The 26,835-nt window shown below is 44.2% G+C and overlaps 1 protein-coding gene across 1 annotated transcript; it reads left to right on the plus strand.

Annotated features, from left to right (window-relative positions):
• The first annotated feature begins 421 nt into the window (after positions 1-421).
• Positions 422-26,835, plus strand: si:cabz01093077.1 (CX3C chemokine receptor 1). Its single transcript, XM_056286733.1, has 4 exons — positions 422-481; positions 24,346-24,519; positions 24,805-24,995; positions 25,420-26,835. Exons 2-4 carry the CDS (start codon positions 24,366-24,368, stop codon positions 26,131-26,133), a joined length of 1,059 nt encoding a protein of 352 aa, XP_056142708.1. The 5' UTR covers positions 422-481; positions 24,346-24,365; the 3' UTR covers positions 26,134-26,835.

Here is a 26,835-nt window from a genome sequence, read left to right on the forward strand (position 1 = left end):
TTTATTTACTTTTTATCTTGCTGAAACTCATTTATTCCAATAACGGGGTGTCTATGCATGGTGCCTGTGTTGAGTTCACATGTTGTGAGCTATTTATGCCAAAATTAATCAAAATTATTTGTGAATCCACGCATCAAATGGCTTATGTTGTTCTTAAAAGTGTATGGGCTGACTTTCCGGGTCTAATAAAAAAAATTCAGATTGGATTTGTATTTGTAATTTCTTTCTTTTCATCTATACTCTTTCCTCACCATGCAGATGTGCATAAAAGGACATTTGCCAGGAAACCACGATAACACCTCTCCCCATGTTCATCACAGCATAGACTAAAAAAGCACAGTTCATCTTCCAAGAAATGACATGCACAAGAGCATTTGATTCAACAAGCGAGTAATGCAAGGTGGAAGGAGGACTACTGTGTTTCACTGACAAGGCAAGAAGATATATAACCAAGAGACCGTCGACTGTGAGACAGACTCAGGTAATATTCGTACATTATTTTACTTTTCAACTGATTCACTTTTAATACACCCTCCCACACACACACACACACACACACACACACACACACACACACACACACACACACACACACACACACACACACACACACACACACCCCTACTGTGGTATTGCACAGGAAGAGGGGGTCGGCCTGGGTGTTATAATAGGTGGTACTTAGTGCATGTGTGAGTCTATGCACGCACTCATGAAAGAGAAAAATGGATCAGAACGTTTGCAAACCGGCAGGACCAGATGAAGTCATTGGTATCACATAAGTTATTTCGAACATGTAAGAAACAAAACAAATTACAGCTAGAAGAAATGCATGCTTCTTCTTAAAAAGAAAAAAAAAGAATATTTAATACATCTGAAAAAGGAGTAGGATGAATTGAACTTTTATTTATTCCCACAATCTTTCTGTACTCTTGTCAATTTCATATTAAAATTTAGCTATTATTTTATGGCATTATTCAAAGCATCACAAGGTAAAAGTCTCCTTTTAGAGAGCAACAATCCTGTAATCCTGAATGCAACAGAACTTCATATATCATTCAATATTTGCATATAATTCAAAAAGTCCTTTAACATAATCTTATACTGATTCATAGGCCTTTCCACAGACCCACCTCATGGATTGAAGTACACATAGTCTTGAGAGTACTTCAAACACCGTTTTTGGGTTTTTTTTAACTTGACTTTGCCACTTAATTCATAGCCCCCTTCCCTGGCAGAGAACAAGTTGTTTATTTTACCTGGCTGGAAGTACGTTTTCTTGCTATATGCATTATTTGTGCCATCTTAAACACCAGTTAATCCTTCAACTTTAAAACAAGTGCCATTAAAACCAGTATGTTCACAAAGTTCAGAATTATTTACTCTCCTAACGGCTCCTTTCTGTGGCATGCATAATGAACTTGCTGCGCTTTCATACCCCAGGCAACACAAATACAGTAAAATTACCATGGACAATAGACAGACTACATAGAGCTTTATGATCTGATAAGTGGTTTGTTTTTTTCAAATTTGCCAAGTTCTTTGGCAACTTTGCTCCCACGTGTCTTATATGAGCTTTCCAACAGAGTTTGTGGTCTAATATCACACTCAGAAACTTGTTTTTACATAATACTTTCAATATCAACATTATCAATCTCCTTGTACTTGGGTGTTTCTTTATTGATAAACAAACAGCATAAGCTTGGTTTTATCCAAAGTGAATAGTAATCCGGTATCAAACTGCGGCTGTAATTCGACCATTTCAAGCCGTCACCACACTTGGAAAATCAACTAGTTTGGAACGTAGCTTACAAATATCCGTCGACAGTTTGACAATAGTATCTACAACCGTCCTGACAATTATCACACCAATTTCATTCCAATCAGTAGAGGTCTTGATTTTTGAAACAATATAAATATTTTCCTTTTCTTGTATGGCCCTAAGGAACACCAAACTTTGCTTTATAACATCCCCTTCAACTGTCTTCGGGTCATTGATTTCCTTTTGAAAGGACCAGCTTTTGCACATCTCCTACACAAAGAACCATGAAGTCCACTTACAGCCTTCGTCATATTATTTATGGTCTTATCATTGTCATAAAGTATAGACAATAACTTGCGTTCCTTGAATCATTTTTGCTTGATGCTGTTGAGCACATTCAATGCACCCTTGACGTCATTTATTTTGTTTTTCCTCCAACATTTTATTGCGACTTTATTATGATTATCCTTCTAACATTTAGATTACGATAATCATAGAGCGAGATACAAGTTGCAGTTCTACATCTAACTCTAAATATTGACAGGGAAATGTGTGTGGCCTGTAACTCTAACCACACATCACAGAAAGATGAAGCAGTTCATCTGGACACAACTTTTAGTGAGAGAAATGTTTCATCACTCTTCTAAGTGACCTCTTCAGTCCAAACTGACTGCAGGTATCCCCACCCTTATAAACAATACAGTGGCATAATGACCGAAACCAACGATCAGTTTTATATTAACTCCTGCCACCTTACGTGGCGGGAGTGTTGAAATAGTTGAGACACGTATTTTCCAAACATCGTGTCTCAGTTGCTTTCAAACCCCGAAACACGCTGCGCCAGAAGTTGGTCCACCCCAAGGATCAGGTCCCCCGGCACAAACAGAGCAATGTAGTGTTAAGTGCCAGAAGGATTGCCGTGACTTGTACATTGGGGAAACCAAACAGACGCTGGCTAAGAGAATGGCACAACACAGGAGAGCTAACACATCAGGCCAGGACTCCACAGTCTACACCCATCTACAGGCCAGTGGCCACTCTTTCAAGGATGAGGATGTGCACATCCTTGATAGGAAGTAACACTGGTTTGAATGGGGAGTCAAAGAGGCCATCTATGTTAAGAGGGAATGACCATCCCTGAAACGAAGGGGGGGGGGGGGTCTGAGAGTACATCTGTCGCCATCTTACAATGCTGTGATTGCAACCATTCCCAAATCCTCTGTGAATAGTACACATGACAATTGAAACTCTAATTAATGCTCACACCCATATTTGTATATGAAACTGATTGTTTTTGGTCATTATGCCACTGTATTGTTTATAAGGATTACATTATAAGGTCACTTAGACGAGTGATATAACGTTTCTCTCAATAAATGTTATATCCAGATGAACTGGTTCAACTTTCTGTGATTCTCTTACCTGGATTATTGAGTATGTATCAAGACATTCTAACTACACAGTTTTATCTTGTACAACTCATACCCATTGTGACTCCACCAGCATAATTTTTTCATATTTAGATCTTTGTTCAGAGTTGAAATAGGCTGAGGTTGAGATTTTAGACATTTGATGGATTTGACTCACTAAGTGTTTGACAGTGTTTATTTCTTTGAAAAGGGTGAACTTAAAGGGCATGTGGTTCTTCCAGTAAAATATCTGTATTTGTCTTACCTCAGCCTCTTCAGCTAGTTAACATTGATTAGGGTTATTCCCACTGACTGACTCTTTAGGCATTTCACATTTTTGCTTTTTTTTGTGTCTTGTTTTAAGTCATTGACTCATCAAGTAGTTCTGTGCCTGTTAGTCAGTCTTACTTTGACTAAGGTTGGCTGGTTTAAAAAAGATAAATTATTAAAAACCAAATCCCATTTGATATGATGATGACGATGAGGAGGATTTATTTCAAACATGTAGATATATAACATACAGATAAGCCATTGCCAATAAGTGATCAACAAATCCACACATCAAACTCAGTGAATAAATCTCCATATGCATCAGATTATTTGTTACATGTTGGAAAAGGAGAAGTATACACTTATTTTTCCTACCCTAGCTCACCTACTCTTAAGTTAATTCAGCTACTATACATTTCAAATTCAATTCCCACTGTACTGTATAGTTCACATTAAATGGAAGTTGTGCTGCACAATACAAATTGAATTACTGTGAAAAATAAGACAAAAAAAAACCCACATCAAAAACACATGAAAGAAAGAAGAAAAAGAAATGGAAAAGAAAAACATTATAATGTCATGTACCAAGAATAAACAGATCTCTACGTACAACCCAAATATCCACTCGGTGACATAGAAAGACAAAAAAAAGTAATCAGGGATGTTTGAAGATGAGTAAAACTTAGACAGTTAACACAACTCTTCGTCATCCCTATATCTCTTGAAAATCGGACCTTTGCACTTCTTCTTGATCTGTGTAATGTTTGTACATTGTTTGAGTTCCATGCTCAAACTGTTTCGCAATTTTACCCCACATATTGAAATACCCATGCGCTTCAAAGTTGTACCAACACGTAATTTCTTGAAGTTTAATTCCTCTCTTAAATTATATCCCCCTTCTCTGAGAATATGTTTTGTATATTACTCGGTAGTAGATTGTTTCTTGCTTTGAACATTATATTGTGCTGTGTTAAATTATATTAAATCCCTGAACTTCAAGGCACTTGACTTTAAAAATAGCTTGTTGGTGTGTTCACGATATCCTACATTATTAACGATCCTTATGGCTCTTTTTTTGTAGTATACATAATGGTTGTAGGTTGGTTTTGTAGGTGTTACCCCATACCACCACACAGTACATCAGATATGGTAAAATAGATGAACAATACAGAGTGTACAATGATTTATGATCCAGAATGTGTCTTGCTTTTCTCCTGACAGCAATGCTCCTTGCCAGTTTTACTCGCACATATGTTATGTAAGGTTTCCAGCAGATTTTGCGGTCTAGTATCACACCTAGAAATGTCTTTTCATATACTCATTCTAGTTGGACATTGTCTGTCACTACTTTTACTTTGATATTTATTATGTGATGTCCAAACAACGTAAACTTTGTTTTGTCCAGATATAAGGATAATTTGTATATGTCAAACCACCATTTTAATTTTTCCATTTCTATTGTGGTCACCTCCGAAAGCTGCTGTAAAAAAAAATTTTTTTCAGAAGCATTTTTTTTTCACTGGAGATGTAGGTACAAATACAGTATCCAAAAGTAACAAATACATTCACGTTTTATATTTTCAGAAGAAATGTAAAACATACAACAGACAAAACAACAGATGAACCCCCCCCCCCAATCCATGCCTTAGGAGTATCGGAAAATAAAATGACAATACCATATCTCAGTCTCAACAGTTCATAATAGGTTTATGGGTTTACACTGATTAAGTCTCATAGACAAGAGCATTAAACAATGAACATTGGTAAAATATATGCAAAATGTAAACAAGCCAGCCAAAGCTGCAAGGGTATAGATGAATAATGACAAATTCAGCATAGTTTGGATAGAATGAGGACAAATATCTCACCGCCATCTGATCTCTACTCCAAGGGTAATACAGACAGGTTTGCAAAATAGGAAAGGTTGCCATTTGGAGTAAAAACGTTCTTTTGATCCCCTCAAATTACATTTAATTTATTCTAAGGTTAAATATAACATTATATCTTTTAAACATCCAGAATGTGATGGTGATGAGGGAGATTTCCAGGCTAAAAGAATCCTTCGGCAAGCCAGAAGATATATGAATGCAATAAGATCACTTTGTTTAGTGTTCAAGGAGAAGAACAATGTATTTGTTGTGGATTTAATAGGGACTCCTAAGACATCTGAATGGGTGTTGAAAACCAAAGACCAATAATCTTGAAGTGCAGAGCATGACCAAAACATATAGGTCAGATCTGCGGGTGAGTGAGGGCAATGGTCACACCGTGGATCTAAGCCTGGGGATATCTCAGCTAGCCTGGGTTTACTAAAATGGATTCTATGTAACACCTTAAATTGAATGAGTGTTAGGCTGGCACACAGCGCTAGTCAGGAATCAGAGAGAGTTTGGTGAGTGTACCCTCATATGTTTCACTGAAACATGGCTGCACCAGGATATCCCCGACCACAATGTTTCCATCGACGGCTTTCAGACCGTTCGGGCTGACAGGGATTGCTCGGGAAGTGGTAAGAGCAAGGGTGGAGGAGTTGTTATTCTCGTTAACAACAGATGGTGTAATCCTGGTCACATTACCATCAAGGAATGTATTTGTTGCCCTGACATTCAACTGTTAGCAGTGGGACTCAGGCCATATTATTTGCCCGGGGAAATCTCACATGATATTGTGGTAGCTGTTTACATTCCCCCCTCTGCCAACCCGACGGCAGTGTGCGGTGTCATTCACATCACCATAGCTCATCTTCAGACACAATACCCGAGTGCCCTCATCATAATCTCAGGTGACTTCAACCATGTCTCCATGGTGAAAACCCTGCCCAACTTCGCCCAGTATGTGAACTGCACAACCCGAGAGGGGAGGACACTGGACTTAATGTATGCTAACATGAAAGAGGCTTACAGCTCTTCTCCCCTCCCTCCCCTGGGTAAGTCGGATCACAATCTAGTATATCTGAACCCCTGCTATGTGCCCCTTGTGAAACAGCAGCCAGTGACCACAAAAACAGTGAGGAAATGGTTGGAGGAGTTCTGTGTGAAACTCCAGGGCTGTTTTGAGGTAACAGACTGGCAGGCTCTGTGAGCTGCACGGGGATGACCTGGATGGGGTCACAGGGTGTGTCACCGACTATATAACTTTCTGTGTGAACTGCATTGTCCCTGAAAAGACTGTCCATTGTTATTCAAATAATAAGCCATAGGTAACAAAGGACATCAAAGCCATCCTGAACGAAAAGAAGAGGGCCTTTAGAGCTGGCAATAAGGAGGAGTTGAGAAAAATCCAACAGGACCTTAAAGTGAGAATCAGGGAGGCTAAAGATAACTACAGGAGGAAGTTGGAGCAAAAACTCCAACAGAACAACATGAGAGAGGTCTCAACAGAACAACATGAGGGAGATCTGGAGTGGTATGAAGACCATCACTGGTTTCAGGCCGACTGGCAGCAGAGCAGTGGAGGGCAGCTTGGACAGGGCCAATGAACTTAATGTGTTTTTTAACAGATTTGACACAATGACCCCCCCACCCCGGTATCATCTGTTGCCTGCCCTCACCAACCGTCAACTTCACTGCCCCTACCTCCCCCTCCTCCTCCTTACATCCCTTCAGCCTCCAGTGGGGGCCCTACCCCCCCCCGTCAGGTTCCTGGACTAATGGCCCTCTCCATCCTACAGTGTGCTTCACGGTTGACCATGTCAGAAGACAGTTGATGAGACTTCACGCAAGTAAGGCGGCAGGCCTGGATGGTGTTAGCCCCAGGGTGCTCAAAGCCTGTGCCCCTCAGTTATGTGGAGTGCTTCACCATGTCTTCAACAGGAGCCTTAGACTTGCCTCGTTCCTGTGCCTAAAACGCTGCATCCCAGGGATTCCAAGGACTACAGACCGGTAGCATTGACTTCACACATCATGAAGACTCTGGAAAAACTCATCCAGGAGTAGCTTTGGCCCACAGTCAAGCCACACTTAGACCCCATCCAGTTCGCCTACCAACCCCGACTGGGAGTTGAGGATGCCATGATTTTCCTGCTTAAACATGCCTATGCCCACCTGGATAAGCCAGCAAGCACTGTGAGGGTCATGTTCTTTGACTTTTCCAATGCCTTCAACACCATCTGGCCAGCTCTACTGGGTGAGAAGCTGACAGCAATACAGGTAGATGCCCCCCTTGTGTCCTGGATTGTTAACTACCTCACTGGTAGACCACAGTACGTGTGCCTGCAACACTGTGTGTCAGACAAAGTGGTCAGCAACACTGGGGCTCCGCAGGGGATGGTCCTGTCTCCCTTCCTTTTCACCCTCTACACCATGGACATCAACTACCACACAGAGTCCTGCCATCTTCAGAAGTTCTCTGATGACTCTGCTATAGTCGGATGCATGAGTAAGGGCGAGGAGGCTGAGTACAGGGCTGTGGTGTGAAACTTTGTCACGTGGTGTGAGCAGAACAATGTGCAGCTCAGTGTGACTAAGACAAAGGAGCTGGTTGTTGATCTGATGAGGAACATGACACCAGTGACCCCTGTCTCCATCCAGGGGTCAGTGTGGACACTGTGGAATACTATAAGTACCTGGGGACATAGTATATAGACAATAAACTGGACTGGGCTAAGAACACTGATGCCCTCTACAAGAAGGGACAGAGCTGTCTCTACTTACCGAGGAGGCTGAGGTCCTTCAACATCTGCCCAACAATGCTCAGGATGTGGCATGAGTCTGTGGTGGCCAGCGCTCTCCTGTTTGCTGTTCTGTGTTGGGGCACCCTGTCGAGTTTTGTTTGTGCTGCTTGTTGTGTGCTACGGTAGTGCAGTATATATAGGGTGTTATGTGCACTGTGCTTATTGATATCTTTTGTGCTTATTTCTATTTCTTATTTATCTAGCGTGAGTGTCTGCAATAGAACCCAATTTCCCCTCGGGGATGAATAAAGTATTCTGATTCCAATGAGGAGGATGAGTTAACCCGTTTTAACGCTAACTCCCAATAGTCATCTGGTAGCTCAATCTAGTGCCTTCTGCCAGTGTGCTTTGATTTTCTGAGTTGAATGATTTTCTAAGCATTAGAGGCTCTCATACAAGAATGATATTTAGCCCTTTTTGAGCACGGAGGCTAGGGTTTAACATATTTTTCCCAAGCGACTTGGGGTGGAAGAAAAGGAAATGAGGGAAATCGCATATGTATAAAGTTAAACCTAAACATATTGGAGCGAGGTAAATCGTATTTTTGATGTACTAGATCATCAAATCAGGAAAATGTGTTATTATGAAATAAATCTTTAAAATATTGTAAAACTACAACCTTCCACTTGGAAAAAGTAGAGTCAAAGGTTGAGGGAGGGAATAGATGATTGTTGCTGATAGGTCCTAATACAGATAATGTTTTGAAATTGTAGTGACCTCAGAAGTGGATCCTTATTTTTAAAGTAGAAAGTACTATAGGGTTCAAGGTGTAGCGAGATGGTTTTACAGGGAGTGGTGAAAAGACTGGAAGTGCTGGAAGTGAAGACGAGCGACATGACTGCGCCTCTAATCAGCCCCAACAAGATTCCAGTGCATGGAGCCAAAATTATATTTTTTTTGTATATTCACTTCCCAGTAGTAATGGATAAAACTGGGAAGAGCTAAGCCACCCATTTCTTTGTTTCGTTGAAGAAGAGTAGGGCTAATTCTGGGTTGTCTGCATCCACAAATAAAATGGCTGATTGTTTGATTAATTGGGCAAAAAAATGTTTTAGGGAGGAATATGGGGAGACCCTGGAAAACATATAAAAACTTCGGGAGAATTTTCATTTTTACTGATTAGAGTCTACCAGTTAATGATAGTGGCAGGCTACTCCATCTATTGAAATCAAGTTTCATTTAATTTAGCAGTGGGGTGAAATTTGCTGTGTAAAGAAAAAAGAGGGAGCGAGTAATTTTAATACCAAGATATTTAAAACCTGAATAGGATAAGTGAAATGGGATCGAAGCTTGTCGAATTTGTAGGACTTTCTCATTGATGAGGAAGCATTCACTCATATTAAAGTTTAATTTGTACCCAGAAAATTACCAAAAATCCTCAGGGAGTGAGACAATTGTTACTGTACAAGATTCAGGGTCAGTTAAGTACACTAATAAATCATCTGCATACAAAGCCACATGGCGCTCAACCCCTCTTCTTCTCACACCTTGCAATAATGTTGAAGTCCGTAGTGCTATGGAAAGTGGTTTGATGGCTATAACGATAAGCAGTGGGGATAGAGGCACCCGTGATGAATTCCCCTGGACAGATTAAAGAATGGAGACCTTTTAGTTAGTGCAGACTGAAGCTTGTGGTGAGGTATAGAGAAGACGGATCCATGTGATAAGATTATTACCAAAACCAAATTTGTCAAGTACTGTGAGTAAATAGCCCCATTCAATTCGGTCAAAGGCCTTCTCCGCATCTAGGGAGATGACTACTTCAAGAGAAGAGTTGTTGCTGGGAGACTAGATAATATTTAAAAGTTTACGAATATTTGAGAATGAATGGCAATTTTTTATGAAGTCTGTTTGGTCTTCAGAGATGACATTTGGAAGAATTGATTCTAAGCAGAGAGCAAACACCTTTGCAATGAGTTTGACATCTACATTACAAAGTGAGATAGGACAAAAGGAGTCACAGTTAGTGGGGTCCTTGTCTTTCTTAAGTAGAAGGGATATGGATGCTTGACAGAGCGTCAAAGTTAACTGACCTTTTTCAACCGAGTCTTGGAACATTAAGCAAGAGAAGAGAGAGCTTGTCAGCAAACTTCTTATAGAAATCGGTAGAATAACCATCTGGACTGAGCATCTTCCCACTCTACATTGATCGTATAGCTGTAAAAGTTTCTACCAGACCTACCTGACTCTCTAAATCTAAGGCAAGATCGTCACTAATTGTTGGAATATTTAAATTCCTTTAAAATATAATCATTTTGGAATTGTCTACTGGTGCTTCAGAAGTGTATAAAGTACAGTAAAATGATATAAAATTTTGTTAATTTCTTTAGGGTCTGTCACCAGGTTATTACCAGGATCCTTCACCTGAGGTATAAGCCAAGATGCAGATTGTAATTTTAATTGATGAGCAAGAAGCCTACTCTGCTTTTCTCCATACTCATAATAAAAACCAAGAGAATGGAGTAATGAGCGCACTGCCTTATTTGTAGATAGCAAATTGAATTGTGATTGTAGATCTTGTAGAGCCGAAGGAACGGAGAAGACCGTAGGTTCACACTTTAGCCGTGTAGGCAACTTTCTTTAATCAACGGTAAATCAGAGAGACAACAAAACCACAGCTCAACTGAGCAGAGGCGGCAAGAATAACCAGAAAACTGGCTGAACAACCATAACTTAACCCTGTGTTAACCTGCCAGGGCAACCCTGACTTAACCCTTAGTTCCTGGGGTGAATTCTATCCCCAATACGTGTCCACCACATGAGCCCCCCCAGAATTCGCCCTAGTAATCGAAGTCAGGCAGGCGCGGACGGCCTGTCGTCCCCCTGCGGCGGCTCCGGGTAACAGGGTCCGGAGTGTCTCTGGGAGGCATTGACGCGGGCCTGTGGAGGTAGGCCTGAGGAGCAGAAGATGCAGCGCGGGCCTCCACGGGGGAGGAGGCGGAGCCGGGGGACGACCGCGACGAGGAGGTTGGGCTAACTCCAACGGCTGCGTCAAGTCCAGGTGTGCGGGTTTAACTCGGTCCACTGAAACATGCTCGGCCGTGCCCCCAAAATGCACCACCAGGTGCTTAGTTCCCCGTTCCAGGACGCGGAAGGGGCCGTCATAAGGGGGTTGCAGAGGGGGGCGGTGTGCGTCGTGACGGATGAACACGTAGTCCGCTGACTGCAGACCTGGGGGCACCTGGGACACCGGAGCGCCGTGTTGGGCGGTAGGGACGGGTGTGACAGCTCTGACCCCGTCCAGCAAGGAGGCATGTTGGTCTACAGCTGACCAGGGACGCGTTGCGTTGGGCATGAAATTGCCTGGGACTCGCAGCGGCGTGCCGTACACCAGTTCCACAGAGGAGGCTTGCAGGTCTTCCTTCGGGGCGGTCCGCAGGCCCAGCATGACCCATGGGAGCTTGTCGACCCAGTTGCAGTCCTTGAGAGTAGCCCGAAGCGCACCCTTCATGGACTGGTGGAAGCGCTCACATAGGCCGTTCGCCTGAGGGTGGTAGGCGGTAGTGCGGTGAAGCTTGACGCCCAGAGCCTCACCCACAGCATTCCATAGCTCTGAGGTAAACTGTGGCCCGCTGTCAGATGAAAGGTCGGAAGGCGTACCGAAACGTGAGACCCACGACCCAATAAAAGCCCGGGCCACATCAGCAGATGTCGTGGATGCCAGGGGAACAGCTTCAGGCCAGCGCGTAGTCCTGTCCACCACAGTGAAGAGGTAGGTGAACCCATGGGAGGAGGGTAGGGGACCAACCAGGTCGACGTGGACATGGTCAAATCGTCTCTCCGGCACTGCGAAGCGTTCCAGGGGCGCCTTAATGTGGCGGTGTATCTTAGCCCGCTGACAGGCAACACACGAGTCGGCCCACACTTTCACGTCTCTCTTAAGTCCCTCCCACACAAACTTAGCGGAGGTCAGGTGCACGGATGGCTTACCGCCTGGATGAGAGAGGCCGTGCACAGCTTCAAACACGGGGCGTCTCCAGCTGTCCAGGACGATGGGCCTGGGCTGTCCTGTGGAGACGTCACACAGGAGGGTGACATCTGTGTCGCTGAAAGGAACGTCCTGCAGGTGGAGCCCCGTGTCGGAGGTCCGGAGACGGAGGATGCTCGGGTCCGTGGCCTGGTCAGCGGCCATCTGTGCATAGTCCAGTCCTAGGTGGACCGCTCCAATCACTGCCCTAGAGAGGCAGTCAGCTACCTGGTTAGACTTACCAGCGACGTGCTGGATGTCGGTAGTGAATTCCGAAATGTAGGAGAGTTGTCGCTGCTGGCGAGCAGACCATGGCAAGGCCGTCTTGGACATGGCAAACGTGAGGGGCTTGTGGTCCACGTACGCAGTAAACTCGCGGCCCTCTAGCAGGAACCGGAAATGCCGGACGGCGAGCCAGAGACCGAGGAGTTCCCTGTCAAAAGTACTATACTTGCGCTCTCGGGGTGTAAGCTGGCGACTGAAAAAGGCCAAAGGCTGCCAAGCCCCCCCCCCCACCCACTGCTCGTGAACCGCACCAACAGCATAGTCCGATGCATCCGTGGTTATGGAAATAGGCGCTGTAGGTGAAGGATGCGCTAGCAGGGTAGCCTGGGAGAGCGCAGCTTTAGTCTCGGCGAACGCACGGTCCCGCTCTGCTGTCCAGTCGACCGCCTGGTTGGGGGACATGCCTTTCAGCGCCTCGTACAGTGGCCGGATGATAAAGGCGGCTCGAGGAATGAAGCGGTGGTAGAATGTCACCATCCCGATGAACTCCCTGAGCGCACGAGCTGTTTGGGGGCGCGGAAAGGCCGCCACCCGCTTCCACCTTTGAGGGCAGGGGGACCGCCCTGTCCCCAGTGATGCGGTGCCCGAAGAAATCAATGGCCGTCAGCCCGAACCGGCACTTCGCCGGGTTGACGATCAGCCCATGCTGGCTGAGGCGTGTGAAGAGGGCGTGAAGATGGGACAGGTGTTCTTCCTCGGAGGCGCTGGCGATGAGTATGTCGTCCAAATAGACGAAGATGAAAGGAAGGCCACGGAGCACTGAATCCATCAGCCTCCTTTGCCAGCTCACGGGGATCAGTGATGGTGGAGTTAGCGAGCGCAGTCTGGACGTGGGGCGGCATGTTGCGCAGAAACAGCTCCATAAACAGGAAACATGGCTTTTCTTGACCCAGTAGATTTAACATCCTGCTCATTAGCTCTGATGGTTTGCCATCTCCCAAGCCCTGAATTGCGAAGAGGCGACGTGCTCTCTCCGTTGTTGACAGTTCAAAAGTTTCAAGGAGGAGATTTTTTATGTGCGGCATATTTACCATCGGCCGGTGGGTTGGTTATGAAACCGCTTATCCTGGAAGCCGTAGCGCCCCCCAGCGCCGCCACTACGTAGTAGTACCTGGTCTCGTCTGCTGTTATGTCTCTGAGCGCGAACTGTGCCTCAGCCTGCGCGAACCATGTAGCCGCGGAAGACTCCCAAAACTCCGGCAGTTTAATTGCAACGGCGTCCGTAGCCATAATGTGTGTGGTTTCAGAAAACTTATCCGAAAACCAACGTCGGGGTCACCAGTGTAGAGCCGAAGGAACGGAGAAGACCGTAGGTTCACACTTTAGCCGTGTAGGCAACTTTCTTTAATCCCGGTAAATCAGAGAGACAACAAAACCACAGCTCGACTGAGCGGAGGCGGCAAGAATAACCAGAAAACTGGCTGGACAACCATAACTTAACCCTGCGTTAACCTGCCAGGGCAACCCTGACTTAACCCTTAGTTCCTGGGGTGAATTCTATCCCCAATACGTGTCCACCACAATCTAATCTTTTTTTAAGGAGTTTTGGTGTAGGATATGTTCTTCATAAATTTTATGTCCACTATAATTTTGTTATCCTCTTTCAATGTTGTATTATGTAAATTGCGTGAACACAACATCCATTGCACGCTGTCCGTCTTGGGGGAAGAGATCCCTCCTCTGTTGCTCTCCCTGAGGTTTCTTCCTATTTCTTCCCCCTGTTATAGGGTTTTTTTAGGGAGTTTTTCCTTATCCGATGAGAGGGTCTAAGGACAGGATGTTGTGTTGCTGTTAAGCCCACTGAGGCAAATTTGTAATTTGCGATATTGGGCTATACAAATAAAATTGATTTGATTTGATTTGTGGAACATTGGCGATCTATGTTTAATGTTGATTCTGTTAATTCTTGAAGTTGTTTTTTGTGTTGTTTACTTATATGAGAGGAATAGGAAATTATTTGTCCCCTTAGGAATGCTTCCAAAGTCTCCCACAGTAATGAGGGGGAGATGGGTTCATCTATATTTGTATCTTGGAATGTTTCTATAGATTTTGATAGGTAGTCATAGAATTTCTCATCACATAGCAATAGTGAGTTAAATTTCCAAGGAGGATGATCTGTCAAGAGCCTGGAGAAGTTAATTTCAGGTGTCAATGGGCATGATCTGATATGACAATTGCCAAATATTCCACAGATTTGACTTCACTAAGAAGGGATGAGTCTAAAAAGAAGTAGTCTATCCTGGAAAATGTATGATGGACATTTGAAGTAAAGGAAAATTCTTTGGCTTGAAGGGTTATAAAACCTCCACGGGTCCACGCATCAATTGTCCTCCATAAACAGGCCCATGCTTTTGCCATTCCTGTTGGGGGGACTACTCTCAAGCTCAAACGATCCAATCTTGGATTAACTGCACAATTTATATCACCTCCTAATATCAATCGGCGTGTACTTGAACAGGGGAGAGAAGATAAGTTTGTTAACAAATTGGGCATCATGCCAGTTGGGACTATATACATCGACTAAAAGAACTGACAGGTGAAATAAAGAACCCATAATAATAATATAAAGACGGTTTGGGTAAGAAATAGTTTTAGAGGGGATGAATTTTTTTTTCTTTTTAAGTGATTGATATTACTACACCTCTAGCTTTACTGTTAAAGTTGGAATGGAAGGTTTGATTAATCCATCTTTTTCGCAGCTTTGTCTGGTCTGCCAATTTCAAATGTGTCCCCTGTAAAAACATGATCTCAGCATTGAGACATTTAATGTTGAGAAAAAAAACCTTTGAGCATTTGATCGGGCCATTCATTCCTTTAACATTCCATGAAAAAACAAAAACAAACTTCAGGCCCATGTTTGATATATAGCAGAATGCATTTGCAATGCATTTTTGAGATTGACTCAATCACTTGACAGATAAGAGAGCAAAGATACCTCCTAATGCCAACCTCTTTCATTCCCCAAAATATCCAAGGCTTAAGAACAACAACAAAAAGAAACAAACAAAAGAACAAAAGTCTTTGGTCCTGTTTCATAAATAGAAAAGACCGCAAGGAAAAAACGTATTCTCAGTTTCCAGTGCATATAAAACTTCTTTTTTCCTTTCTCACATAAGAGTGGCTCTATTTATAGAAAAGCATTACGCCTTTAAATCCAACTCCCCCTCCTTTACCAACTGTCTATTTTTTCAAGGGAAAGGGATCGTCTGAAAAGTACAAGAGTGCCCAAGTCCTGAACTATAGGAGGGTTTCTGTGCAACGTCATCACAGAGATGCGTGCGCAACTAGAGGGCAGAAAGCAGCTACAGCGCAGAGATTTTAACCAAGATAGAGCTCAGATACAGCAGAGATAACGCGCAGTTGTTGTACAATAAACTGCTCAAACCGCCAAAAGGATGGGTGGAAAATGTTGATCATTTTCCTTGTTGAACCGCTTTGTTAGCGCTCAAAAGATTATGCATCTCGTAATCTTTTGAGAGCTACCAAAGCGGTTTTGCCCCCTGGCTGCACACGCACTCAGTAATGTTTGTAAACAGGAAACCCGTCTATTAGGAAAATAAATACATTTTGGCAAACGAGTGGGATAGGCTCCAGCATCCCCACGACCTTGGGTAAGGATAAGCCGTTTGGATAATGGAGGGATGGGTGAAAGTATTTAAATACACTTAAGTTCTTTGATCATTATGTAACCCCTTCACTGGCGGCAACGCCAAGCACATTTGAACAAGACAACATCCTAAGGCTACCAGTTACTAAAGTCTTACAAGCAAATCCAATGGCGCAACAGGATCCTGAGTTCTCAGTGGTGGAATGTTGAGCTGGCCGAACCTCCTGTGCACTAGTAGGCTAGTGCCACTAATGACAATAATAGTGATAAATGATAATAGAAATAATTAACCAGGATATTTATCAGTGTAGTAGCGCGGTGCCTCCACTGAGAAAATACTACACTTACCTAAGATTAGTGAACGGTGTATCTTCCAGAATTTAAACAAACCTGAGGGTTTAAGGCAGATCGTGCAAACCCTGCTGTGTACTGAAGTACCGTACACGCTTATTACCAGCACTCCAAAAGTAAATGAGATGCCAATACACCCGAAATATAATTAATAATAATAGGATTTATTGGATAATAATGAAAGAGAGAGAGAGAGAGAGAGAGAGGAGAGAGAGAGAGAGAGAGAGAGAGAGAGAGAGAGAGAGAGAGAGAGAGAGAGAGAGAGAGAGAGAGAGAGAGAGAGAGAGAGAGAAGAGAGAGAGAGAGAAACAGAGTACCACTCGAGTGTGGTACTGTTGATCAACTAAACATTAATTAAAATCTCACAGAGTGTGACAACCGTTCACAATACACAGAAAGAAAGTATCAAAAGAATACAAAATACCCAGCGCTTTCTGTTGGGGCCCATTGGTGCACATTAAACCAGTTCTCTGAGCGCAGGGCAAGGCAGACACCCTACGATGCCCAGGCGACGAGACAAAAGTGCGTGGGTCTGTGTGTATAAGTGATCTGTCCCAGTTACTCACGACCCAACGCTCCCACGACCGAGAGGCTGTGTGTAGTCCAGAGGATGGTCGGCGCTGTGCTTACCGTCGGCTCCCCGGCAGGGCCTCCACCCGCCAACGCTCCCACGACCGGAAGGCTGTGTGCAGTCCAGAGGATGGTCGGTGCTGTGCTTGCTGTCGGCTCCCTGGCAGGGCCTCCACCCGCAAGATGGCCACAGGTCGCAACGTTCCGAAAACCCCAGCGAAGACAATGGTCCTCCGGTGGGAAACGAAGCAATCAGACCCAAAACAAACCCCACCAGCAAGCACACGACCGTGGGCCAATCGCACCCCTCGGGTCCTCAAATGCGGGCCAGTACACGGCTGTGTACAAAGTCTCCGCGAAACGGGCTCTCAAATGGGGCCGCAGAAAGAGAGATAAAAAAATGGGACCTCTCTCTTTGGAGTCCGGCTGAATCTGCAAGCTCCTTCCTTTTCGCGAGGAGATCGACCGTTGTGACCCCGCGATTTCGCGGGCTGAACACTCCTCATCCTATCATTGGCCGTTAACAAAAATTCAAAGACAAATACATCCCATTGGTCCACACGTTTGGAAACCATACCCACACAGGAAACGTTTTAAGACACAAGCATGCTGGCAAATGAAGCACCAAAGATCTCCAGATTCTAAAAGGTCCGTACACTCTCCCCCCACCAAATAAACAGCATGCCCCCATGCTGAGTCACACAGGCATTAAGAGAAGAAAGAACCCAAGGAACAAACAAAAACTCACCCACTCACCCACCACTCCTGCAATGGCAGGAGTGCATGGCATAAGCACAGGTGTGGGTGCGCATGTGTTGCAACAGGAATGTGGGCTACACCACCAGGCATGAAGCTGCACTGGCGCTATGTGTGATACGACTACATGGTTCGTACCCTGGACCCCTAACCCTCCATACACTAACCTATCAGTAGGTTTCCTCGTCCTTTGATACCTTCGTACTGCAGGTAAGGACTCCGAAGAAACTACATCAGAGGCATTCGGAAGGGGAGTGTCAGAACTACAGTGCTGGTTAACATGTTCTTCAACCTCCACTATACCGTGTGAGCTGACAGTAGGTTCCATCTCTGCGGGAACACTAACCCTCTTACTAGGTGAATGCACTGGACTAGAACCTCTACCCTCAATGGAGACACAAGGCGCTGCGGAGTCTAACTCCATCACAGGCTGCACATCCTGGATGTTTACACACAGAGGAGCGTTTTGCACTGCATCCTCAGCATAACAGCCAAACTCAGACTCGGAATCGCTATTTGAGAAACGGAACCGTTCCTGAGTCACAGCAGTCGGAACTTCAGGTCCAACGACCCTACGCTTATCCTTAGCTCTTCTACGCCTGACAGCTCTAGGGCTGGGAGCAGGAGTGGTGTCAGCCACAGAACCCAATCTTACCTCCTGTCCCCTACAAGAAGCAAACAACTTTCTCACTACCTGAGTGTTTGTGCCAACCAAAATAGCTATTCCCTGTTGGTCTGAGGGTCAGGACACAAAAGAGCTAGGGTGTCTACCACCTGAGGCACTCCAGTAACAGCCTCAGTAAACTCAAGCCTGAGACAAGTAGCCATCATATGGGTATTTGTGAGAGCTCAAACCCCATATTTCAAGATTTTCCACTGGCTGCAGTGGCAAATGTTTCAAATACGCTTCATAAAAGCTGCGATACAAGATAGTGACCTGGGAACCACTATCAAGAAGAGCTTTGGCATAAATCCCCTCTATCAGCACAGGCATCTCAGTAGGGGACCCCACTAAGCCAGCCGGCAGGGGTGACTGGCTTACTTTAATTTGAGGTAAGCATTGGGTGGAACGGATTTTGTGTGATGGAGCTCGACGCCATTCCATCACTGAGCTCTGCTGACGTTTCCCTGTGGCAGTGACCCTTTTGATCAGCTTCCGATTCACCAGTCTGAGGTTCTCAGAACGCGTACACTCTCGCTTGGTGTGACCATCCTCCCCACACTTATAGCAAAAGATGCCAGGCAAAGCAGATGAAGCGGCAGACGTGGGAAAGGTCGAGGAATCAACCCTCGGGGAAACCAGTGCAGTCTGCGGGGCTGGCATTTCAGGAGTCAGGGTAGCAGCACTCAAAACCCTACTCACTAAAACTGTCAGCTCCTTGACTTCATTCCTTAAGCTATCCACCTCAGATGCCACCGGATTCACAGCCACCTGGGGAACAGCAACAGCAGCAGTCACACGTGCACGAGGAACCGCAGCGGCAGCAACAGAAAGCTTAGTGTTTTCTCTCACACTTACCCAATGCTCCTCTTCTCGGACATCCCGCATCAGCTGAGAGAAAGTAGGTGGATCTTGCAAAGTATGTATCATTCGCACACGTAAAGCCACCAAGTCAGTGGTAAGGGCACCCTTAAAGAGCTGCTCCATGTGTGCATGATTCAAGTCAGCAGGACCAATCCCTCCTCTCACAAGAACATGGTGGAGGAGTTTCTCCAAGCGATAGAGGTAAGCAGACAGTCTCTCTCCATCTTCCTGGAATGTATGGCGAAACGATGCCATAAGATCTGCCCCACTCTCAGTGGACCCATACACAGTGTCAAGAGCAGTTAAATACTCAGTAGCCGTGGAAGAGGGATTACTGACCTTCAAGAACCTCATGATGTCCCCAGCAGGCCCACGCAAGCTTTCAACAATGCTTTGCCTCTTTGCAGCATCTGCACACTGCTATTCAGTGATCATCTGAGTAGCCTGTTCCATCCAGGAATCATATTCCTCCTCACCAGGGGGAACAGGTCGCAAACCTGAAAACAACCTCAGCTTCCTATAACTAGGTGCATCAGATGGGGCCTGATTACAGCGGTCCACCAGCTTGCTTATGGCATTGACTAAATCCGTGCTGACATCAGGTGTAGGATGCTGGGTGCCCATGACAACAGCCTTAACATCACCCATTGACTTACCCTCCTGCTGTAACAAAGCCAACAGCTTGGCCTCAAATGCATCCCCTTCAGGGACAGGGTTAGCATACGGCAAACTACTCAGAGCATGAACAGACCAGGCACCCGCTTCACCTACAATTCCCATCTCAGGGGGTAAAGAAACGGGTTCTAAAGCAGCAGAAGTCTCCACTTGAATGAACATGTGCCTACCAGTCTTGTCACTACGGCAACCACTTATCCGAGTGCGACCCAAAACTTTGACTGTATCAAGTACATGACTCACAATATCATTTCCGACATTCAGTGGCACTTTGCTAAGCAAAATAGCATGAGACACATCCAAATTCTCCTCACGGCTCCACTCGACAGCCTGACTGAGCTCCATGCTAACTGTATTAAATCACAACAACAAACAACAATAAAGTTAGTAAAACAGCAGTATCCCAGCAGTGCCTCCAAAATGTAACCCCTTCTTCACTGGCGGGCAACGCCAAGCACATTTGAACAAGACAACATCCTAAGGCTACCAGTTACTAAAGTCTTACAAGCAAATCCAATGGCGCAACAGGATCCTGAGTTCTCAGCGGTGGAATGTTGAGCTGGCCGAACCTCCTGTGCACTAGTAGGCTAGTGCCACTAATGACAATAATAGTGATAAATGATAATAGAAATAATTAACCAGGATATTTATCAGAGTAGTAGCGCGGTGCCTCCACTGAGAAAATACTACACTTACCTAAGGCTAGTGAATGGTGTATCTTCCCAGAATTTAAACAAACCTGTGGTTAAGGCAGATCGTGTAACCCTGCTGTGTACTGAAGTACCGTACACGCTTATTACCAGCACTCCAAAAGTAAATGAGCTGCCAATACACCCGAAATATCATTAATAATAATAGGATTTATTGGATAATAATGAAAGAGAGAGAGAGAGAGAGAGAGAGAGAGAGAGAGAGAGAGAGAGAGAGAGAGAGAGAGAGAGAGAGAGAGAGAGAGAGAGAGAGAGAGAGAGAGAGAGAGAGAAAGAGAGAGAGAGAGAAACAGAGTACCACTCGAGTGTGGTACTGTTGATCAACTAAACATTAATTAAAATCTCACAGAGTGTGACAACCGTTCACAATACACAGAAAGAAAGTATCAAAAGAATACAAAATACCCAGCGCTTTCTGTTGGGGCCCGTTGGTGCACATTAAACCAGTTCTCTGAGCGCAGGGCAAGGCAGACACCCTACGATGCCCAGGCGACGAGACAAAAGTGCGTGGGTCTGTGTGTATAAGTGATCTGTCCCAGTTACTCACGGCCCAACGCTCCCACGACCGGGAGGCTGTGTGTAGCCCAGAGGATGGTCGGCGCTGTGCTTGCCGTCGGCTCCCCGGCAGGGCCTCCACCCGCCAACGCTCCCACGACCGGGAGGCTGTGTGCAGTCCAGAGGATGGTCGGCGCTGTGCTTGCTGTCGGCTCCCCGGCAGGGCCTCCCCCCGCAAGATGGCCACAGGCCGCAACGTTCCGAAAACCCCGGCGAAGACAATGGTCCTCCGGTGGGAAACGAAGCAATCAGACCCAAAACAAACCCCACCAGCAAGCACACGACCGTGGGCCAATCGCACCCCTCGGGTCCTCAAATGCGGGCCAGTACACGGCTGTGTACAAAGTCTCCGCGAAACGGGCTCTCAAATGGGGGCCGCAGAAAGAGAGATAAAAAAAATGGGACCTCTCTCTTTGGAGTCCGGCTGAATCTGCAAGCTCCTTCCTTTTCGCGAGGAGATCGACCGTTGCGACCCCGCGATTTCGCGGGCAAAACACTCCTCATCCTATCATTGGCCGATAACAGAAAAATCAAAGACAAATACATCCCATTGGTCCACACGTTTGGAAACCACACCCACACAGGAAACGTTTTAAGACACAAGCATGCTGGCAAATGAAGCACCAAAGATCTCCAGATTCTAAAAGGTCCTTACAATTAGATTGCTTTGTATGACATTTTGTGACCAGTAATTTTGTGACCGTCCCTAATTCGCCGCTGAATTAAACTTAGTTTTGTTTCACCAGTGAGTAAGTAGGGGGGTTGCAATACATCTATGTAATATTTTCCTCTTCACAGTGGATCAAGAACGTACAAGGTATTTGAGGAATCTAATCGAGTGTCAACGGACAGAATATAAGCTGTAATCAGTTTTGACCAGCTCACCTCGCCCTATCAGACAGGTTTTCTAGTTCTCCCAATGTTGGTCATAAAAGACTTGCGCATCCGCGGGACTGTCCTTGGAAGCAGACTCGTAGGTGGGCGGGACAAAGCAGGTCGAAACGGGCGTTGTTCTTGTTGTACAGGTCCGCCTTCAACTGCCGCACGCTTCTTCGCTAGGCTGGCGCTGATATCTGGGTAGATATCATATAAATCTTGTGCCCTCGTTAGAACAACTGTTCCCTTGTCCTGCGAGTGATGCATTCCTTATCTTGGAAGTAGTGGGGGGGGGGGCACAATAAAATGTCTTGCCCTCCCGTTTTCAGATGTCGGTGGTTGCCCAAGCCTGTGTGCACGGTCAAGGTGGGCGGAGCGGGAAAAACGTCATTTCCAAACACTTCCACGAGAAACTCTGAAATTAATTTCACCGGGTTGGCTCCGCCCATTTGTTTCCCCAGGAATTCCAATCTACTCATATATTTTCGTAATGTGTGTGTGTGTGTGTGTGTGTGTGTGTGTGTGTGTGTGTGTGTGTGTGTGTGTGTGTGTGTGTGTGTTAGTGTAGATAGCGGGACCGAAAACTAAAGCACTTCTGATCCTAATTCTTTTTGGAGGTGGTAGGTATTGTCTCAGAGAGTAAGGGAAAATCCCAGAAAATTAAAATTATGCATAAATATGCATAAATATGCAAAATACGAAAATGTCTTAAAAATGGCTAAAAACCACTTTTCTCGGCATTTCAGATGATTCTGAGCATCTTTGGTTTTTTCACCTATATAGAATTTTTTTCTGGGACTTAGAAATGTTTTGGCATTACGCAAAATATATGCATTTTTGCAAAAATGCACTTATGATCCTAATTCTTTTTTGGAGGTGGTAGGTATTGTTCCAGAGAGGACCAGAAAAATAGCAGGAAATTAAAATAATTATAATAATTATGCATAATTATGCAAAATATGCATTTTCTAAAAATGGCTAAAAAACACTTTTCTCGGCATTTCAGATGATTCTGAGCATTTGGGGGGAGGGAGTTGGAGTGGGGGGGGGGTTTAGGGGCAGGGGGAAGGCGGTTAGCTGGCAGGATGAAGAGGAGGGAGATTTAGACGGGTGGATAACCAAACCGCTACATTGTAGCGGGGTTCTTCTAGTAATTCGCATATTTTCAAGGTAATCGGTCTTGGCTTTAAACTGGGTGTTCTCCAACTAGAGAGCAGCGCGTCTTGTTCCCAGTGCCACAAGCCTGTCGCTGTGATCTGATAGTTTGTGCTCGAAATCGTTTAATATTTGACCATGAGAGTCGGTTGTGGCTCGAATCTTGTCCAAAGATGCTGAGATGGACGAAAGTGCACTTTCGAGTGCTTTTTTTAACTGTGAGGTCGTTGGTGTAGTTAGTTCTTTCAGCAGAACAGCACGAAGTTTGTCTTGCTCGGGCCGGGTAGCTCGACGTTAGCTTCACTATTCAGACGCCTTTAGAGGACTCGCTGTTTCTTGTGGGGTTTGCGTAGTCGCTTGACTTTTGTCTTTTCTATCTTTCCTTGTCATTTTATGGGTCATTGCAGGGGTTTTAAACTTGTAGTCCAATGTAAAAGTAAAAAAAATCTGAGTAAAAGTCACCATCAGAACTCGAAAGCTTAAAGAAATAAAAGTCGTTTGTAGGAGCTTCCCTCACATGCGTCTTGCTCCTTAAATGCTTAACCGGAAGTCGCTGCTGTAAATTCTCACCAGAACAAAATATATTCATGTCATCCGCAAACAAACAAAATTTCAATATTTTTGATATCTTGCATATATATTTTAAGTACAGAATTAATAGTTTTTGGGCCTAAAACCAACCCCTGGGGTACACCACAGGTAATATCCATGCATGACGATTTATGTTCACCTATTTTTCAAACTGCTTCCTGTTACTTAAATAGCTTCTTAGCCAATTCTGCACCACCCCTCTGATATCATATTTTTCCAATTTATCTATTAATCTATTGGGATCAATAGTGTCAAAGGCTTTTTGTTTTTAGGTCTATAAATATTCCCACAGCAAACTTTTTTGGTTGATGCAGTTAGTTATTTCTTCAATTAATTCAATGAGTGCCAGTGCATTGTGAATGTAAAATGAATGAAGTTTGGCTTTCAGATTTTTATTGTAAAACAAAACACATAATTTATCAGAATATTTGATCAGCACGCACAAATACCTTTGAAGCCAGATTTCAGGAAATGAAGGATAAAGGTCAGCATAAGGTAAAAACTGAAAAGATAAAGGGGCATTTCAATTAAATAACAAAAGATCTTATTCTCAGCGTTCCAAGTTTCACAGAAATGATTGTTTTGTTGTTGTTGTTCTCCTTTGTGTCACAGTTGTCTCCTCACTCAACAATATGAATGAAACAAAGGGGCCAGAGAACACCACATCACTGTATGAGTATGACCTCCCTTCCACACCCTGTGAGATGACTGACTCCGGTCCACTGTCCATCTATTCTACAGTTTTGCCAATTCTTCTGTACCTCATGTTCTGTTTTGGTCTTCTAGGTACGTCTAATGCCTTTACTTATCTTTTTGTCGTTTGTTTATTTTAACAATTTTTAACATTGGTTGCGTGTCTTAATGGGAATAAAAATGGGATATAGTGTGATTTCATTCATCATCAGAATGAACACCTTGGGACACAACATCTTGACTATCTCCATTTTTTTTCTTCTAACCTGCACATAAACATGAATACATGTGTGTGTGTGTGTGTGTGTGTGTGTGTGTGTGTGTGTGTGTGTGTGTGTGTGTGTGTGTGTGTGTGTGTGTGTGTGTTGTTTTCGACAGGCAATGCTACCATTCTTTGGGTTCTCCTGCGCTACATGAAACTGAAAGCTATGACGGACATCTGCCTCTTCAACCTGGCCCTGTCTGACCTTATACTGGCTCTCTCCCTCCCCCTCTTTGCCTACAAATCCCACAATCACCTGGGCTTTTATCGACTGCCTCTATGTAAACTGAAAACAGGTGTTTATCAGGTTGGGCTGATTTTTGTTTTGTTTTTTTGTTGTTTTTTTGTTGTTGCATATTTGTAATTCGAATAAGTATTATTTTTACTCTCAAGATATACAAAACAGTCAACTTAATGGTTATGAAGAGCAAGACTTGGAGGCAGAATGGGATGCAGAGAAAAACAATAGAAGGGAGTCATTGTTAGTTCAGAATTTGTGGCTTATTGGGTACTTTTCTTCATCAGAAACACAATTTTGTTTCCCAAAAGGGAAGAGAACTGGGTTGATTTTGTTTCGGCTTGGCAGGTAGTATCTGCAGGTGATTCTGAGTGTTTTGCTAGGTTCAACCAAGCCACATAAATTACTTTAATTGGTACAGTGAAGCTGGTCGAATGCCACTTCATGTAATCTCTTATGTGCTCCTGTCTTTCTTTTTGTTCCTGTCATCTAGTTAGGGTTCTACAGTGGGACATTGTCTGTGACCTTTATGAGTATAGACCGCTACCTAGCCATCGTTCATGCCATGGCAGCCACGCAAGTCCGGACACTTTCCTGCGGAATTGCAGTGAGCATCGCTATATGGGTTGCATCTACTGTCATGGCGCTCCCTCAGGTGTGGTTTGCTGCAGAAGACGATGACAGCGATGTATCATCCCATGAATGCCAATTGTTCTATCCGGACAACACAAGCAGATTGTGGAAGAGTTTGAAAAATGTCGGAGAGAACACCATGGGGGTCTTCCTGTGCCTTCCCATCTTGACCTTCTGTTATGTGAGAATCCTTTATGCCCTGCAGAAATCCAGGAACTCCAGAAAGAGCAGAGCTGTGAAGCTGATATTCATCATAGTGTGTGTGTTTGTGGTCTGTTGGGTGCCATACAATGTCATAGTTTTCCTGAAGACACTACAGCTGTTTGACATCCTTAACAGCTGCGAGGCTTCAAAGACCTTCAACTTTGTGCTGTTTGTTGCTGAGATTATTTCACTGGTCCACTGTTGTGTGAATCCAGTCATCTATGCTTTTGTCGGGGAGAAGTTCAGGATGTCACTTAGAAAAATGCTGTCCAGATACCCGTTCCTCAGGAGACTGAGCAGACAGGTTAACAACAAAAGCCATCACGGGTCTGAAACTGAAACTTCCAACACACACGTGAGATCGGATTAAAAAACAAAAACAACAAACAACTTAATTCTCTCAGCTCATTTCTTCTTGCTACTGTGCGATGTGCATCTGTGCATGCAGTGTGATCCAAATATAGAAATCAATTTGATGCATTGTATTTTATAAAGGCTTATAGACTAGAGTGATTGTGTATGTGGTACTATGTGTGCCCGCTTAGCTGTAGTGTATAAGGTGGTGAGCTTTAATTTTGTCCGAAAATGGACAGGGGTGATTCATTCTGAAAACTGACAGTGTTTTTTTTTTAAATCAAAATATGGGACCCAGAATAGATGCAGATGGATGTAACTATGGGCCACATAAAAGAACATTCTCTTACTACTACTATTCTCTTAACATTTTCTGAAATTTCTCTTAAATTTTGTCTTACAGGAATAGTTTTAGAATTTAACATTGGATTAATGAACCACCCAAATGTTTTGTTACACATGTGGATAAGAAAATAATTATTTATTAGAGAGTGAGCTTCTTGGTTTCAATTCATCTAAGCCACATTTATGACTCACTTTCAATATATACAGCATATACAATCCATAGGTCAAGCCTATATAGGCTGAATTAATTTCAAATTACAGTATATCCTAGGTGAAATACGATTATACAGTATTTTGTGTAGGCAGATTATATTTATATTAGGCCTAAATATATTTTTTATCTGTTCTTTTACTAAAATTGGTCTTTCTGTGA

Source organism: Lampris incognitus, chromosome 9, assembly GCF_029633865.1.
Source record: "Lampris incognitus isolate fLamInc1 chromosome 9, fLamInc1.hap2, whole genome shotgun sequence".
In the NCBI taxonomy this organism is placed as follows: Eukaryota; Metazoa; Chordata; class Actinopteri; order Lampriformes; family Lampridae; genus Lampris; species Lampris incognitus.

What these genes read in the sequence shown, in the direction of transcription:
- si:cabz01093077.1 (XM_056286733.1), top strand. Translation starts at nt 24,366, where the DNA reads ATGAATGAAACAAAGGGGCCAGAGAACACCACATCACTGTATGAGTAT. An exon ending in GTTCTGTTTTGGTCTTCTAG is followed by an intron (nt 24,520 to 24,804) that starts GTACGTCTAATG and finishes TGTTTTCGACAG; the next exon opens with GCAATGCTACCATTCTTTGG. An exon ending in TGAAAACAGGTGTTTATCAG is followed by an intron (nt 24,996 to 25,419) that starts GTTGGGCTGATT and finishes CCTGTCATCTAG; the next exon opens with TTAGGGTTCTACAGTGGGAC.